At 35.4% G+C, this 17,821-nt stretch overlaps 1 protein-coding gene across 6 annotated transcripts in view; it reads right to left on the bottom strand.

Annotated features, from left to right (window-relative positions):
• Positions 1-17,821, bottom strand: part of LOC118735725 — a 189,109-nt gene that overhangs the window by 107,281 nt on the left and 64,007 nt on the right. For all 6 annotated transcript variants that reach the window (XM_036465656.1, XM_036465655.1, XM_036465657.1 and 3 more), the window contains one exon: positions 1,764-2,203. In XM_036465656.1, coding sequence (XP_036321549.1) covers positions 1,764-2,007 — 244 coding nt within the window. In that variant the 5' untranslated portion in view covers positions 2,008-2,203. The remainder of the gene's footprint in view (positions 1-1,763; positions 2,204-17,821) is intronic.

The raw sequence follows: 17,821 nt of genomic DNA, 5'->3' as shown, positions 1-17,821 counted from the left end.
TAAAATAAAATAAAATAAAATAAAATAAAATAAAATAAAATAAAATAATATAAAATTAAATAAAATTAAATTAAAATAAAATAAAATAAACTAAATTAAATTACATATAATTAAGTGAAATTAAATTATATAAATAAAATAAAATAAATGAAAATATAACACAAAAATAAAAAAAAAAATAAAAAACGGGAAAAATTAATTAAAAATAAATATAAAGAAAAAATTTACTTAAAATTAAATTAGATGAATTCAAATTAAATTAAATTAACCTAAATAAATTATTTTAATTTAAATTAGTTTACATTAAATCAAATTAGATAAAATTAAATAAAATTAAATTAAATTAAACTAAATTAAATTAAATTAAATTAAACTAAATTAAGCTAAATGAAATTAAATCAAATGAAACTAAACCAAATTAGTTTAAATTAAATTAAACTAAATATATTAAAAAAGATTAAACTAAATGAAATTAAGTACAAGTAAAATGAACCAGAATATAAGAAAATATAAGGCCTAAGATATAATAAATTATATTTATGTCTAATGAAATAAAATAAAAAAGTTAAATTGCATACAAAAATAAAAAAAAATTTAAAAAAAGTTAGGTAAATTAAAACAATTGCATAAAAAAGCTACAAATTAAAATTAACTGAAATATAATAAAATATAAAAGTATGTAAAATAAAATATAAAAATAAAATAAAAATAAGTAAAACGAAATGAAATTAAGAAAAACAAAACAAAAATTTGTAGGTAGTCCGCAAAATATTAATTCAACCTTAACTTTTTCTATAAATACGGAAATACATCATATTCTTAATTTTACTCTAATTTTGGGCTCGTCTCTTATTGCTGTCACAAAATCACTTTTTGATACTATCCGCCCACTGTGCAAACATGCAAACCATGGCGTTCTCTGCTGCCATTCTATATTTGTCTGCAGCATTTTGCATGGCCGTCAACTACAAAACAAAAAAAAAAAAAAACGAACTCGCTTCTTTAATTTTCCGTTCATCTTTGTGGCTACACGCTTGAGTGTCAATTAATGACGTACCGGGCGCATGGCGCAGCTGTTGCACCCACTGTGTGGCTAAACTATTTGGTGGCATGATTGGTTTCCTGTTGATTGGATTGGCAGCAGCAGTAAAAAAGTAAAATAAGAGTAGCACAATAATTCTCTATTATGTTGGAAAAACAATTTTCGGTGGAGCACAGAAGGGGAAACCGTACAAAAGAGAGAGCGGCTGAGTAATAAGAAGCCGGACAGAGGCAGATGGTATAGCTGCAACATTCGTTGCCGCCATGCTGCGGCTGTGTTATTTTCAGACACACCGCACACTGCCACTTCTTCCCTGAACTGCATGTGGCAGGAACACTGCTGGTTGTGGCATCATGCCGGCAAAGAGTTAAAATTAATGTGATGTGCGTGGCGTTGCTGTTTTTAAGGCTGCTGTTACCACCGCCTCGCTCTTCGCATTTCAAAGGTAATTTTTCATAGCGCAGCTTTAGTCAGAATTGTTGAAGTGTTGCACACACCTTGTTGTGGCGGTCAATGGACTTGCGGCCAGCTATGTCGGTAAAGCAGCGTTTATTTTAAAGCAAACCAATGGAAACAATTTTAAAGCTAAAGTTATGAAAATATGAAAAAAAAAATTTTCATTAAAAATTCCTCGTAAAGAACTAAATAAAAACGATTATTTAAAGAACTATTTGTGGATGTGCTCGTAGAATAATTTAATATTTTTTGCTCGCATACTCACCAATATCGAAACTGTGCGCCACCGGCACCACCTGTAGCGCCACTGTGCACAGTAGAGCAAACTGTAGTAGTCGATAGTTGTAGTTGTGGGAAGAAAGGCACTGCTGGGAGAACATTTTGTGGGTGTTGTTGTAGCGCGGGTGTGGATTGTGATGATGATGATGAGACGTCGAATTTCTTCTACTTAATGTGTCTGTAGTAGTTAAAGTGGCTGTTGTTGTTGTGTTGATTGTAGTAGTTAGCATTTTTTTTTTTGTATTTTCTATTCGAGTGGGTTTAAGTTGAAAGATTCAATTTTCTTTAGAATTGCATAAATAGTTGTTCTTCTTCACAGTTTAGCTTTCCAGTTTTTTTTTCTGCTTTTCTATTTAATTACTTTTTTCGTTGCGAAAAAATTTTTATCAGCATAAAAGTAGGCAGTGTCGTTTTGAGTGATGATTGCTGAAATGAGAAAGAAAAAGTAGCTTAATTAGTTAAGTTAAACTTTTTGGGGAAAATTACAATAACCACATTATTGGAATAATTATTAAGAAGTGGTCAAAAGTCAACTAACAGGCCAACTCTGGCAACTATCTTGAGAGCTCTTTTGTCTTCCGAAAGGCTAGTTAAAAGATTTACTAATGAGCAGGTGGTAGGGCTTTTCAGTTTGTCTTTTAGCAATAAGTGTTCTAAAAATTAAATAAAGTTAAAAATAGTATGTATGTATATATTTTTATTTAAACAAAAAATAAAACCTGAAAATCAAAGAAAATTAAATTAACCCTTTGCCCAGCATTTGTACGATATACATATTGAAATAATTATATTTTTTAGCTTAAAGTAGTGTTTAAATCAACTTCAAAGTTCATTTTTTTTGTCCAAAGTCAAAATTTATTATACAAACTACTGCATGCAAATTTTAGTATCGTTGGCGAATAAATTTGAACAGGTATCACAATTTTTATTGGTTCTTATTTTATTGAAACTAGATAAAAATAAAAATGTAGTTTTTCTCATTTCTCTAATTTTTGTAGACAAAATAATCGTAAAAAATTTATTTATCATATTTTGGAAGACTGGTTTAGAAAATGGTTACAATGGGTTAACAAGAAAAAATAAATTAAAATTTCGTTTAAAACCCCAAATTTAAATCAAATTAAAAAATATTTTCATTTTAAAACAATAAAATCTAAAAATTTTATAAAAAAATAAAAAATTAACAGAAAAGTTTTTTAAAAATTAATTAGTTATTAAAAAGAATTAAATCTATTTCTGAATTAAAAATTTAAAGAAAATTACATAAAAAAAGGAGAAATTTAGTAAAATAAAAAAATTTCGTTTCAAAATAATGTGATTTAGAAAATAAAGGAGCTTAAATAAAAAAATAATAAAAAAGGGGAAAAATTAAGTAACACCCCAAACATTTAATGAAATTAAAAAACTATTTTTCATTTTAAAGCAATAGAATCTAAAAATTTATAGGATCTAAATGAAAAAAGTTGATTTGGAAAAAGAAAAAAATACAAGTTTTAAAAAATTTTATGAAATTAAAAACAACATTTTTCTTTTTAAAATATTGATTTGTTAAAATTAAATTAAAAAAAGAGAAAAAATACACAAAAAGTAGTTTTCTAAAAATTTCATAAACACACTCCTTTTAGAACAATAACATCTCAAAATTAAAAGAAACTTAAATTAAAAAAAAAAAGAAAAAAAAATGTTTAAAAAATTCCACTGCACGGGGACTCCTCGGCTCTCTCGAATGGCACGAAAGTGCTTTGCCCACTCGGACATTGCGACCGTTAGAGCATAATGAGCAAAATGATATACAAGTGCTTTCTGTCAAAAAAGCTTAAAAAAAATGGTAAGGGAGCCTTTTTGGTAAGACTTTCGCGCCAGAATAAACAAACGCTTTCAAACTATCTTGCCTATTGTATTTCAATTGCCTTACAAGAGACTCAACTATCGTATAATAGTTCAAATTTACCTCATTAAACTTTCAGAGTCATGAATGGACGATAGTGAATAGGCAAGTCCAAAGACTAGTCGATCTTCAAAAGTCAATGAGTAGTCAACAGTCAATACTCAATAACAAATAGTCAATCGACAATGGTCCATAGTGACTAAGAATAGCCGTTAGTTAGTTGGTCAAAAATCAATAGTCAGAGCATAGTCATGACTAATTTTCAGTAACTTCTAGTGATAACCGCAGGCCTACACTCAACAGTCATTAGTCAAAGATCATCAATATTTAATAGTCAGAAGTTAACGGAACATGATGCATAATGAATTGTAATAAGGCCAATGTTCAGCAGTCAATAATCAATATTAATAGCCAGCGGTCAATATTGACCATTATAGCTTAGCTCCATTTAAGTAATTCTTATCCAAAAATCCATTTACATACTTTTTCATCAAACCACTTTTGTAGCCAAAGAAGTAGGACTTAAATTATGTGACTATTTTCTGGCAGAGGATGACATAGACATACAGTAAAGCGAAATAATGCTAGAACATATTTTCAACGTACCAAAAACAAAAATAAAGCAAATTCTACAGAGCGAAGAAAAATTCTCAAATTAACAGGATATTCTACAAACTGTAGATAAAACTCATAGATACACAATCGCAAGCTCTCAACACTCACATCCACTTAGGGCTCATTAAAATTAAAGCACGTCAAAAGATTCTAATCTTGTGAAAGATGTGCAAATACACACACACATACACGTTCATGCACAAAAATTGACAGGGTTGACGTGAGTACAGTTTCAGAGGATAGTCAGCGCCCAAACTGGCTAGTCGGTGTTGTGAGCCGGTAAGAGCAGTGAACAAAATTTGAACTTTTTCACTCACTTTTTATTTATGGTTTATTTACCGAAAGGTTTTTATACGCCTAGAAATAGACCAGCTAAAGCGAATGTGTTGTACTAGCATTACACATATATCGTCACCTGGAATGCAAAAAGACGTAACAAACATCGTCGCTGAAATACAAAATGTCGTAACTAATAAAAAATTTAAATGATGGATTTCATCGAATTACAACTCCCACATCTCATCTAATGAAAAAAATATATATATTAGTCACGACTTTTTCCATTTCAGTTATGATGTTGCTACGTTCTTTTGCATTTCAGGTGACGATATGTATGTGTCTATGTAGATATTTATTCGTATGAAATATGGCATATTTTGTCTATTGCAGAATTTTTTCAGTGCAACAAAGAAAAATTCTTTCCTTAAGGAGAGAGCAAAAACTTGTTACAATAATTTGTGGCAAAATGAGCAGTTGGGAATTTTTTTTTTGGGGCCGGTAAGTAAGTAAACTTCAGCCAGATAAGAAGAAATATACTCTAGATGAGCGTGACAAATTCAGCACTAATCCCAAGGAGTAAGATGTTCACTAATTTGTTCTGAAGTACTGAAGTACCATTGGACGCATTCGGCTGGCGCCTTCCGACAGAGTCGAGTACTTGGGCTTGATCCTAGATGGGCAGCTGTTGTGTCAACCTAACATTGAGTAAAGAAGGTAACAGTGAGACACTCTACTATGTAATTGCCTGGCTCTATGACAGTACAATGAACCTTCGTTTGTTGGATTGCTCTCGAGGGGCACCTGGACCACTTCCATTCTGGCTAATAGCGGCATGCCTAATAGCCTAGAGCCCGTCGAAATCTGATGCTTAGGCTGTGTTAAGACTTAAGGGTACTGGGTGCTTATCTGACTCAGGTTCGGGGGCTAGATATGAGTGCGCGGTCGTTAGAAGTCTGAAGGATGCACCGGCGGACATGATGCCAATGCCATAGCTCATAAGAGTCAGATATCTCCTTACAGTGTGGAGCTTACACGGATGGATTGAAGTTTGACGGAAGGGCTCCTCCCTTACGCAGGAAGCTCTATATCAACCTAAAACCTAAGCGTTTACTTTTGCTGTAGTGTTCTCTACGTATAAGTTGCAGCTCTTTAGGAAGCGGTACATCGGCAAGGGAGATATGCATATACATAATTATCTATTTTTGATAGCCAAACTTCAATTAGGGATTTAGAAATGCTCACAGTATGCTCAAATCTAGATGTGGAATGCTTGACCTCTTCTACGGTCGCGTTTAAGTATTTTATTGTCAAACATTTATGGGTGCCAGATCACAGGAAAGGCATCCTCGAATGAGGTCTAACAAAGCCTTAGTTCGATATTATTTTCGAAGAAGGTTGCCACTTTCTCAAAAAATTACAATCAAGAAAATCAAAAAAAAAAAAAGACGAGTTAAGTGAAATATTTTGGTATAGGTATCAAGCGATAGAGGTTTAAAAAGCTTTATGTATATCAAAAATATTTTGAGTAGGGTTGCCACCTATTTAGTTAATCAAAATGAATTTAGTAGACAAGTTAAATTAAACATTTGAATACAGAGAGGTTCAAGCAAACTTCGTTTATAAAATATTTTTGTAGAGTTTTAAAATTATATTGCAATTAAATGAGAAGCTAAATGAAACTTTATAATGCGGATTTTTATACAAAATATTTTTGAAAATGGTACCTGTCTGTTCTAACAGGCAACTTTAACTTATGACGTTTTCTTTTCTACCGCCCTCTACGCACAAATACTAATGAAAGTACAAAGAAAACACAGCATTTTTGGTAGAAAAGGAAACGCCAACTAGTTAACTAGTTAATTGAAATATTAGATCGAGGTTTCGTACACATTTACACCAAACTATTTTTAAAACATTTCAGAGTAGAGTTGCCAATTTTCCAAAAATTTATGCAATTAAACTTTGTCCGATTAAATAATGTAAACAGAAAATAACAATTTGGCATTACGAAAGATATGTTGTTTTTCACACTGAAACAACTGATTTAATTAAAATTTCTCGCACACATAGACCATGGCTTAAAAAACAATTTATTTACATCCCTGAATTGCCAGAAAAGAGAAATATCGAGACTGGCTCGATAAAGCTGACCATCTGAGTAAAGGGCTGTCTGCAGGTCTCTAGAAAAATTCATATAAAGTGATGCATAAGAAATAGACGGCTTTGTGGAAGATCGACTTATGTATGTATCTCGGTAGCCGATTCGAAAACGCCCTATCTCAACAAATTTTTCAACAATACCCTATTTCAGAATTTGGTTAAAGAAAGCCCTTCCACTTAGCCATCGAATTTTTTTATTCTATCATAATTTCTTAAATCAGTATGCAGCTCTCAAGAAAAAATGGCTCGTATATTTATTTCTTCACGAAAATTTATAGCAACAGCAAATGACTTTTTCAAGCAACAGAAATAATGACAAATATTTCTTCTGATTTTTCTTTAGAACTGCAGAGAGGCCCTTAAGAGCATAAAAATTACACTGGCACACAAAAAAAGTGGTGTGTACTTTTAACTAGACCCAACTAACGACATGTATTTCGACCCACTGAATCCGAATCTGGAGTCCATGTGACTCGTACGCCTCCTAAAGTACAATTGTAATTGCCAAAAATTTAAAAAAAATACAAAATAAAAATAAATCGCAATTGTCGCAATTTACCCAAAGCGGACCTCAGTTAGTGCGTCGAAATACATGTCGTTAGTTGGGTCTGGTTAAAAGCACACACAATTTTCTTTTGTGTTCCGGTGTTATCAGCATAATTCTATAGCATTCGCTATAACAGATTGAGATACAGCTGTAACCTTTGATAGCATAACATTAACAACGGGCAAATGCTAGTCTTTAATATATGTTGGGCATTCCCCAACCCTACGATTTTTTCGAGCTTCTGTTGCGAAATTTCCTATGAACTAAATATTTTTGAATGCTGCCGGCCGCTTCAACTTCTCTTGCCATCTCTTGCCCTACATGAATTTTTTTCACGCACCTCTTAAAGCTTGCAGTTATTGCACTCCACCGAAAAGGCCAATCAGCATTCTTAGCGTCTTTACAGGTGCTCTTTGCTACACAAGTGCACGCTGCCTGCGTGGCATGCCATTATTTTCTTCCTACCGTCTTCCATACACCCCTGCACACAGTTTCCACTGCCTAGCTTATGCACACACACATTCCTTTTTCCGTAATTTGTGCTACGTATGTACTTTTTTACCCCATTTACTTTCAAAGTTTTTCCATTTTTGCCAGGTTATTTCCATTTTTATTTTCTGTTTTACTTTATTTACTTGTTTTTTTTTTCCGAGCTTTTTTCTACAGCATAAACATTTTTTAGCCTACATTTTTCGCCACAACCACTTTTCTACATCAACATTTTATTACAGTCAAGACTGGCGACTAGTTTCAGTGTTTTGTTGTTGTTGCCGCTGTTAATTTTATTGTTGTTGCAGTCATTGTGCACAATTGCAAGAGCGAAATTAAAGCAGAGCAACAGCTTGTATGCTACTTTGTATGTATGTATTGTATGTATGTATGTATGAATGTATGTATGTATGTATGTAAATGGAGCACGGCTTTGGTCAAATGATGATGACTGGCGCTTAGCTGTTGACTAACTTCACCAACCGACATATATATACCAAGTCGCCGTTGCATGCATTGGCTAGAATAGGCAACCTGACGGGCGACGCCTGGCAGCAGCAAAAACCTATTCACTCAACACAAATGACTTGAAATGGCAACAAACCAGGTTAGCTGCTTGTTTAGCGCTGTTTGCATTTGGTAGCAGCGGCGACGTGCACCTCTTTTCTTCCCGATTTCTATGGGTATGTTTGCTTTGGCTGTATTTATTAAAAGTGGTGCAACAGTAGCAGCTGAGGAAAAAAGCATGCGAAAATATGCAAAAGAACAATCCAGATATTTAAGCTAGAGAAAAATCCAGGCAGCCAGGCAGTAAGCTAACCGCTGCTTCCAGACCTTACTGTGGGTAGAGAAAATTACAAAAAAAAAAAAAAAATCTATGAAATTTGCACAGCTAAGAAAGTGAGCAACGGGCAAAAAAGAGCTTGAACTTAGGTAAATTGTGAGCTTTTATGTATGCAAGCATATAGCAGCGATATGTGTGTGTGTGTGTGTATGTACGATCATACGTATAAAATGCCCGCCGGTGTGCCAGAACGCCATGGCAGTTGTCGACATCAAGCTTGCACCAAGCAGTGAAATGAAGTTGAATGAAAAGCGCAACGTCAGCATGAATGAAAATTGCATGAAATTGCCACATGCCACATGCCACATGCCACATGGCACATAAGCAAAAACGCATATATGTACATGCGTATGTATATTTACACTGTTTTTTCAATGCATCGCGCGTCTCTACTTTAGATTTCCACCACAAGCTGTAGGCCTCACTCTGCTTCTCATCAGACACGTTTCCTTGACTACATTGTGGCGGCTTAATTGAACTTTCTAATAGTATGCTTTGTTGCTCTCATACTTCTATATTGGGGTTTGTAGTTTACGTGTATGCTTTACGTTGTGTGCTTAGCAATCCAAAGTGTTGGGTAGCGCTGTTTTCTACGGCCTTAGCAATTAGCAGAATGAATGAATTCAATGTGAGATATGTATGTACGTATATATATATTTAAGGAGTGGAATGCTCGTAGTGAATTAATAAAGTGAGTTAAGAAATATGGTGGACGCACATCAAGGAAACTTGCTTAAATAAAAAAGGATCATTGGCATTTACTGTAGTTGGAAACCAGGGTAGGATCTTAAATATGTATATAAATTTATCGTTTAGCAAGATATACCACTATTATAAGGTGGGGCGGAGAGTGGGGTTCATGCTCAGCGCACATCTCCAACGAACGTATAGATGGCCCCGAAAGGTTGAAACGCCTAACAAATAAGTAACCAACTCTGAGAGCAATGCCCGCAAAATTAACCGACTGAGGCAACTTCTGCACTAAGCTGCTTTAACTAACCCAGTGATGAGCAGAGATGAAAAAAATAATAAACATAAAGCTAAAACTAAAGGTAAATATAAAGAAATAGATATGAGGATGAGGATACCGATAAGAGCAAGATAAAGGTAATTATAAAGAAAAGTATATCGATAGAGACACAGAGACTTACCACACCTAAATTCAGCACACCTAAGCTCACCACACTTGACCTCAATGCACCCGAACTTACCACACTTCAACATAACTCAACATACTTGATCCCACCACACCTAAATTCACCACAACTGAACTCATCGCACCCAAAACTCACCACACCTCAACTCACTTCACCCCAATTTGGAAACCATTTCGAGATTTTCAGAATTTTCGCGACTAAACCAGTATTATTAAGACTACTTCGTGATTCTCGGGACTATTTCGGAATTTTCTTTATATTCATCGATCTTTGTATCGATATAATAATCGATATTGTCATTGATTTATTTATCAACATACATATTATTCGATACTTATGTATATCGAGATTGAAATCAATATGTGTATCGATAGATATTAAGACAAATATAATTATAACGAAAAAGGTAGAGGTGAGGAGAAAAATAGAAAAAAAGATAAAATATAATCTTAAGCTTATAAATAACAATATATCAACTAGCCTGTCGTCGAGAAAGCAAGCGCTCAGTGAATGTTACCATCTTGTAACAGCGGCTCATAACTAACTCACAAACTCATTCGGCTGTCCGTAAAAAGTACCAAGTAAGTCCAGAATAATCTTGCAGGCCACGATACATCCTCCCATAAACACCGAATAAATCTTAAGTGTTCTAGTACAGTAAGTGTAGTACAGTATTTTCGATCGTTTTTTGCTAGCCAGTTATAGATCCTATGCTCTCTCGATCCGATCACCAAACATCGTAGTCCGCTGCTTGCACTACATTCACGTCATTCCGTCAGCAAACCTGCTTAGAGCCTTTTCTTTTTTTCCTGGTACGTGTGCTACGTACCGTCGTTTATTTAATTGCTTGAAAGGGATTTTGCACTTCATCTAGTTAGGATTCGTCAAGAAGGATGTATCCCTTAGTAAGGCCGTCCACTCTTTTATTATCGGGTTTTTTGATACTACACATTCTTTATCGCCGCTGCACGAGATATCTACCTGATAGATTTTATCACCAGCTCAAGGTTTTTAGTAACAAAAAATTCTTTATAGCATAAAAGCTACCCTCTCCTTACATGCATCCATCTCACAGTTATTTACAAGCGAATCAAACCAGCTGAAAATCTAAAAGTTTGCCAGGCACTGATTTCTTGCTGCAATATCCTCTACACATTCCAAATACGAACCTTTCTCAGCAGCTTTTCAATAGAAAAAAAATATATGCATACCTACTACAAAATTACATTCCCAGTCAATAAATTAACAACAAAACTCCAGTCACATTTTTTCCAGCCAACAATCGTGCGCAAATGCACAGCTGCGCCGCCAATAGCAAGTGAAAGAATGAAAGAAAAAAGGCAAGTGATGGAACAAAGTACTGTCAATAACTCTTCGTTTAATTGCAACTTTCCAACTGGAACCAAGAGCCGGCCTACATCAGCTCCACTGCAACTAAGACAAGCTAAGGCAAATCTATGCCTTTCAAGCCTTTCTACATAAATAGTTGGCGACGAACTATGGCCTAAAGCGATGGACGTTGATGGCAGCTTTCGGGTCGGTGGATTGTCAACAATGCTTGGAGCAAAAGCGCATGCGGCACTATCTATTTATCAGGTTTTTTTTCCTATACACTTTTTCTTTCATAAACTGCAACTTCCACGTACATACATATGTACTCCTATAAGTGGCGGTCGTGTCGTATCACTGTTACATCTTAGTGGCTGAGAAAATGATGGTGATGGTGTCTTCAGGGTAGCTGAAGTTGCGCGTGAAGCGGAGTGGCGAAAACAGTCGAGCTGCTACAGATGGAGTCGAAGTTCGTGGCTGCAGTTCGTTGAGTAGGCATTTTACTCCAGCCATCGCATCCAGCTGCCCTCACCAACTCCAGTTCAGGCCACATCTACTTATTTGTCGGCTTTTTTAGCTTTGAAAGTTGAGACAGGTCGCATTGGCATACAAAAAAAAACAAAAAAAAACAAAAAAAAAGCGAGACAAAACATTAATAGAAGCACAAAGCGAGTGTGACTAGCGCAAAGCAGTTGCTTAGATACTTTGCACTTGCAGGCACCTTAAGCGTTGCGCGTAGCACATAGATGAGCGCTTCGAGGCGTGTTTGCAGGGTAAATATGTAGGCACGTTTATACGAAATATATTGCAGCTGTAAGCAGTTGGCAGGACTCTCAAAGCTTTAACACACATACATACTTACATAGTTGCAAACATTTTATAATAGTCGTATATTTACTTGCCTCACGTTTGAAGGCAGTAAATAAATAAAAATTGCGGTAGATGCAAAACGTTTTCCATAAGTTACTAAAGTATTGCAGCGATAAAGGTAAGAATTCAAACATTTATTACCTTAGTTGCCTCACGGTGTGTTGCTGCGGTTTGGCCCTGCAAGGCGGCGTTGCCTGCTTTCGCGTTCTGCAACCCCTTTTTTCTACTCAGCACTTTGTAGGCGCAACTTTTCAATTTTCTACAATTTATAGGCGATTATTTTTGCAGCAGCTAACGTTGCAGATCGTTGCTTAGTTAGTTTCGCTTATGCCACAATTTCGTAGTTTTTTTTCGGCTTCTCTTTGTTCCGCCGTCGCTTCGGTACTCAACATATAACAGCTTTATGCGTTGTACGCTTCATTTCAAAATAGAAAATGGGCTAAATTAATAACGACACCCAAGCAGGCGCGGGTAACGCGTATCTACGCTAGCGTTGCACGTTTGCCGCTCCAAGGCTGTACGGCACTATAGGCTACCAAATATGGCGTGCTTGCAACATGTCCGGCGGTGCTGCTTTGTCGCTTGCTATTTATATTCTTTTTTTATAAGCTTTTATTTTTTACCTTTTCGCATTGCATGCGCGCTAACACACTTGCCACATTTTACGGCATTGGCCACACGGCCTTCTGCGTGCCACTTGCTGCTGGCGGCAGCTTAAAGCGTTTGGTTGGCTGGTTTTTTGCTTGTCATGTTTTAGTTGTTGTAGTCGTTTTCTTCCGCATCGACCGCCCCCCACCAGTCTTTGTAAACATGACCCGACCACTTGATACGAGCATTATTGGCGTGCCACCACAGCTTGCGTGTAAGGGCACCCGCTTATGACCACTTTGTTGCTCTAGCAATCAGCTTCTACATATTTGGAGGCCACTTGTCTCCGCCCCTGTCATCAACTTGTTTTTTGTCGGCTGTTTTTCTATATCTGTTTTCCAATTTGTGTAGCCATCTTTTTTTCGCCACTTAACTTAAGCATGACATTTGCTTTTTAAGCTGTTATAAATCCTGTTTATCTGCGCGACTATGAGCGGCTCACAAGCTTACGGCTTAGCAAGTGGTTAATGTCTTTCTTGATTAAGTTTACCTCTTCTTCTATAATTAATCAATGAACGGCTGCTTAAACTCCATGGGTGGGCTACGAACAGCTGCATATACCGATTGTTTTTTTTTTTTTTAATTTTGTTGCTGGCTAGATTTTCCGGTTAATCGACTGAAGAAAGTCACTTCAGTGTTTTTTTTTTTATTTTTTCCATACATAAGATAAATGCATAGAACTCGCTAGAAAACTAAGGTAAGCTGTGGCTGTTCGGGAAATATTTTGCTCGTGGGCGAATTCGTATTTTTCGATCAGTGGCGATCAGAGCGAGTTTTTACTCTGCCTTCGTCCATGTAAAGCGCTGACGACCAGAGGGAGCTAGTAAATATAATACAAAGCTTTTAAAAGCTTCTCACGCAGAACATTTTGTGATCTCGAATTTTATGTTCTAATTAATACTGGGATATGTTCTCATAAATCAGTGATGCTCAAAACAGCCCCCGCGGGCGGAACCATTCAAAGCTCTCTGTAGCTTTTATATGGGCGCAGAGTAAAAGCTCGCTCTGAACATCAATGTCGTAATTACTGATATAAAATATCTCGAAAGCTTTTAAAAAGTTCAGTGGTTCGGGAAATATTTTGCCCATAATCGGACTATATTAAGAACTACTTTTTACCGAGAAGAAGATTTCTGAAGCTGAATCGGATTAATATTTTCCTGCTTTTGAAAACTTCTTAAATGTTCAAATCACTTTGATTATTTTGGTATTCATGAACTTTCAAAACTTACAAATATTTCTTTTTGTGCTACACTAAAAGCTCATTGAACATTTCCTTTCAACGTGTTTGTGATAGTTAGCTAATTTTTGGCAAAAATTTCAAAAACTAAAGCTTATCACAAATTGTATTTATGTTAACTTTTTCTGTTGGGAAAGCTCTGCTTTGTATTTAAATATTTTTTAACTTAAAGCTTTCTTAATTTACTTTTGGTTGATGTATTCTTTGATCAGTTATGAAAAATCAACGGCTCAAGCTTTGCGCGATGAAAAGTTTTGAGCAGATTCGGGCTTAAACGCTTTTACAAAAGCTCATGAAGTATGTTTTTCCTTTAATATTTGAAGAAATATGCAGACTACATGTTTTGAATGCTAAGAACAATATCCAAGAATGGTGATTCTATAAATCAATAAAAGCTTCGCGTGGGATATCTAAATGACAGGAGGCATTACTCGATGAAAATGTGAATAAAACTCCAGAAAAGCCTCCATAGTGTATACATATCCAGTACAACGCTACGCCAAAGCTCGCAAATGTCGTAAAAATATTTGGAATCGCTTAAGTTATGATAGATCATGGCAATTTTATTGATTTATTCGAAACTTGGTTCGCCCTTAGAGACAAAATAACATTCGAGACGGAAATAGAAAATTATTTGGGGGACAACAAATATGCAGGGTTCATCAATATTTTGTGCGAATGAAGAATTGATCATTAATTTTTTTTCTCATCACAATTCAATTTTGAAATTAAAAAACATTAATGAGGATGAAATTGTTCCAAGTAAGAGCTATTATTCAATTGCAAACAATGTCAAATGATATACAAAAAAAATCATTAAAATCCTTTCATAAAATTAGTCATTAAAATTAATAAGGAAGTAGCCATGAAAAATACGTACATATGTATGCCTTAGTCACCCTAATAAAGACTGCAGCGGCTGCCAATAAATCTCAAGTTGAAGCGTATAAAAAAGTAGGGAAAGCTAAACAATTTCAACAGCAGCCACAAAACTTCCTTATTAAGCGTGCTCTGGTGGGCTGCCGCGCGAACATTTCATTGCCCTGAGGAGAGGCGAAATTCCAAGAATGCAGCAAAATTAAATTAACGCTGGGTGCGCTTTCTATACAAATCTTTGCTTTTCCAAGGAATTAAGTGGCACTAAAAGTAGAAAATATTTACACTGATTGACTAACTGAGCGCGCTGCGCTGGTCACAAGCAAGTAATTGAATAGCAAAGTTGCCAACTCAGCCAACTGGCTGACTGGTTGACTGGTTGGCTGACTGACGACAATTTGCATAACTACCAATTGAATAAACAATTGATAACTGTCAGCTGTCAGCAAACATCAACATGACTGTCATTATTATGCTGCTGTCGCGAAGCGAGGCAACAACAATAGAATGCGCGTATGTTGCCTGCAAGCGCCAACAGACTTTCGGCGTTGGCGGCGGCGACGACAATCAACAAATCAACTGAGTGAACGCAAGTGTTGAGTAGTAAAAGCGCACATTTACCGTTTATTACAGAAAAAAAAGAGTAGTAAAATAAGAGCAACAGCTGAGTGTCAAATTAAATTGATCAATTAACCACTTGATGTACATATGTATGTTTGTAGCATGCGTGAGTGTGCGTTTGCGCCGCCCGTTTCGAGTATCGAATGTGTGGAAAGTAAGAAAAAGTGCTTAGCACAAAAAATTACCAAATGTGTGCTGGGAAACGACTACTGACTGCCCCACTTTGGCGCCCACACAAACAACTAACGCTCGCGCAGTGGGTGTGACGCCACGGCCGATGTAAGCTACGCTGATGATGATGATGGCTGGGGACGCGCGATTGACAGTTGCACTCAACAAGCAAACAAATGAAGTGGAAAAAGGTAGCAGGTTGTTAGGGTGTACTTACATACATATTGTATTGTACATACATACATATATGCGTACACACTTGTACATATGTACATATGTAAATAGGAAATGTAACATGACAACAATACAGCAGTGCGTTAATCAAATGACGCCAGGAATAAACAAAACACCAACAACTATGAACTAAAATAAATAAATTGAAAAATTCGAAACTTTCATTCCCAACCACTGCAGCGCACAGTGGTACAGCTCCATAAATTTTTTGGAAAAAATTAGAATTAATCGGCGTGGAGCTTAAATTTTTCGTGTGTAAAATTTATGGACATAAATCGAGAAAAAACGAAAAATTAGCGTCACCCATTTATTTTAAAGCATACCACCCATAAAAACCTAACCTCAAAAATGCTTTAAAGAGGCCATAAAAGGGTGACCGATGAAGATATCATTTCGAAATTTTGTCCATATGTTAGTAATAATATTATAACTAAACATCAACAAAATTTGAGTAATCGGATTATTTTAACACATACCTCCCATACAAACCTAACCTCAAAAACGCCTTAAAAATAACTACTATAAATGCCATAATTACTATATGAGGTTACGTTAAAAGTCGCAACCATGCGTCACATTTTTTTTTTTCGCAAATCGATAGAAAATACTCCGGTCTTTCAATTTTTGTAGTAAGAAGGCGAAGGAATTGTTATTTTTGTCTGCTTATATTTTTTTAAATATTTGGTCGATTGCCATGATTTGTTGTCTATTTTGTCTAGTAAGTGCTATATTTATATATGAACCTACAACAAAAACAATAAAAACAGAAGTTCAAAGAAAAACACATTGCTTAAGTGAACAAAAATATCAATCAGTTTTAGTTGAATAAAATTTTACTGGCTTTTGTTGCATTTGTTCTATATAAAACTGCCAATTTCGTGCAAAGTTTTAAAGAATCTTTTTTATAGAAATAACAATTTGTTAGGCTAAACCATTTAAATAAAAAAAATGCATATTCAAATAATTGTATTTTTTCCGCCGAGATACCACTGTGCAGCGTAGTGCGAGCGGGTGAAAGAGTTGTGTGCAGCAGAGTAAAAGCGCGCCAGCATTGCTTGACAGCTGCTTAAAACGCTTGTCAAGCGGTTGTAGGAATGTTTACGCTCCTCTTTGCCGCTGTTCTACAAACAACAAACAAAAGCTTTTTTACCCCCTCCCCCAATTGACATACAAAATGTCACTTTTGACATCAACTTTTTGTCGTGAAGTAGTGTCATGCGTAGTATTTGTTTGCTCTTTTTAATTTTTTTTTATTCACCCCAAAATCAGTTTGTCAGTTTTTTTTCAACCGATCGCTTACTTTCGCAAATTTTATTGCGCACATGCTAAATAGAACCATGTACATATATTTCATCTTAAACTACCCTCAGTTGCGTAAACGTCGCGCTGTTTGGGACATGTGTGCTCACGTGGTCTTCAAATTCTGGTATTCCGCTTCATCCTATTGCGCATTTAATTATGTACTTGTTGTTGTCCTTGAAGTACCCTCTATAAAAAGCAGAAGAGTTTTGCAAAATTTTTGACAGATTTGACATTGTAACTGACATGTGCGTGGATCGCTGCTTATACTATTGTATATTTTGACAGCTGTCAAAGTGACAATCAAGGGAATTTTTGCGGAGAGTTATGTAAAAATTTTAGTTTTTCTTTATTGTGCGTAACGTGATGTGGAGAAAAGTAGTAAGAAAAGTGATTGCAGTGCGTAGAACTTTTGCGAAGTTTCCTGGGGTCGGAAGCAACCCCTAAAGTTGCACACGTATTTTCCTCTGCGGTCTGTAAACTGCGTCATTCCTTTAGCTTTGCTCAACGCTGTTACTTAGAAACTATACCTAGCTCATTTGTCTTATCTGCACAACCTAAGTAAATTAACCTGATGCTCGGATTACCATCATTGATAAAGTAAGCAAGGTGCTTAGAAGATCGATTTGCTCGATGAGAATGGAATATTGATGTTTCGAAAAGTATGTGTATATTTTATGTATTTTTTCTCTATTGATTTGAATTATTTTCCATTAAAATTTAAATTTCTTTTACTGCCAATTTCATGAAAGCAATTTAAATGAAAAATGATTTAAT

Source organism: Rhagoletis pomonella, unplaced genomic scaffold (genome assembly GCF_013731165.1).
Source record: "Rhagoletis pomonella isolate Grant_MI unplaced genomic scaffold, Rhpom_1.0 Rhpom_scaffold_00003, whole genome shotgun sequence".
In the NCBI taxonomy this organism is placed as follows: Eukaryota; Metazoa; Arthropoda; class Insecta; order Diptera; family Tephritidae; genus Rhagoletis; species Rhagoletis pomonella.
The sequence above is the reverse complement of the archived record's forward strand: the minus strand, read 5'-3'. Positions and strand labels throughout refer to the sequence as shown.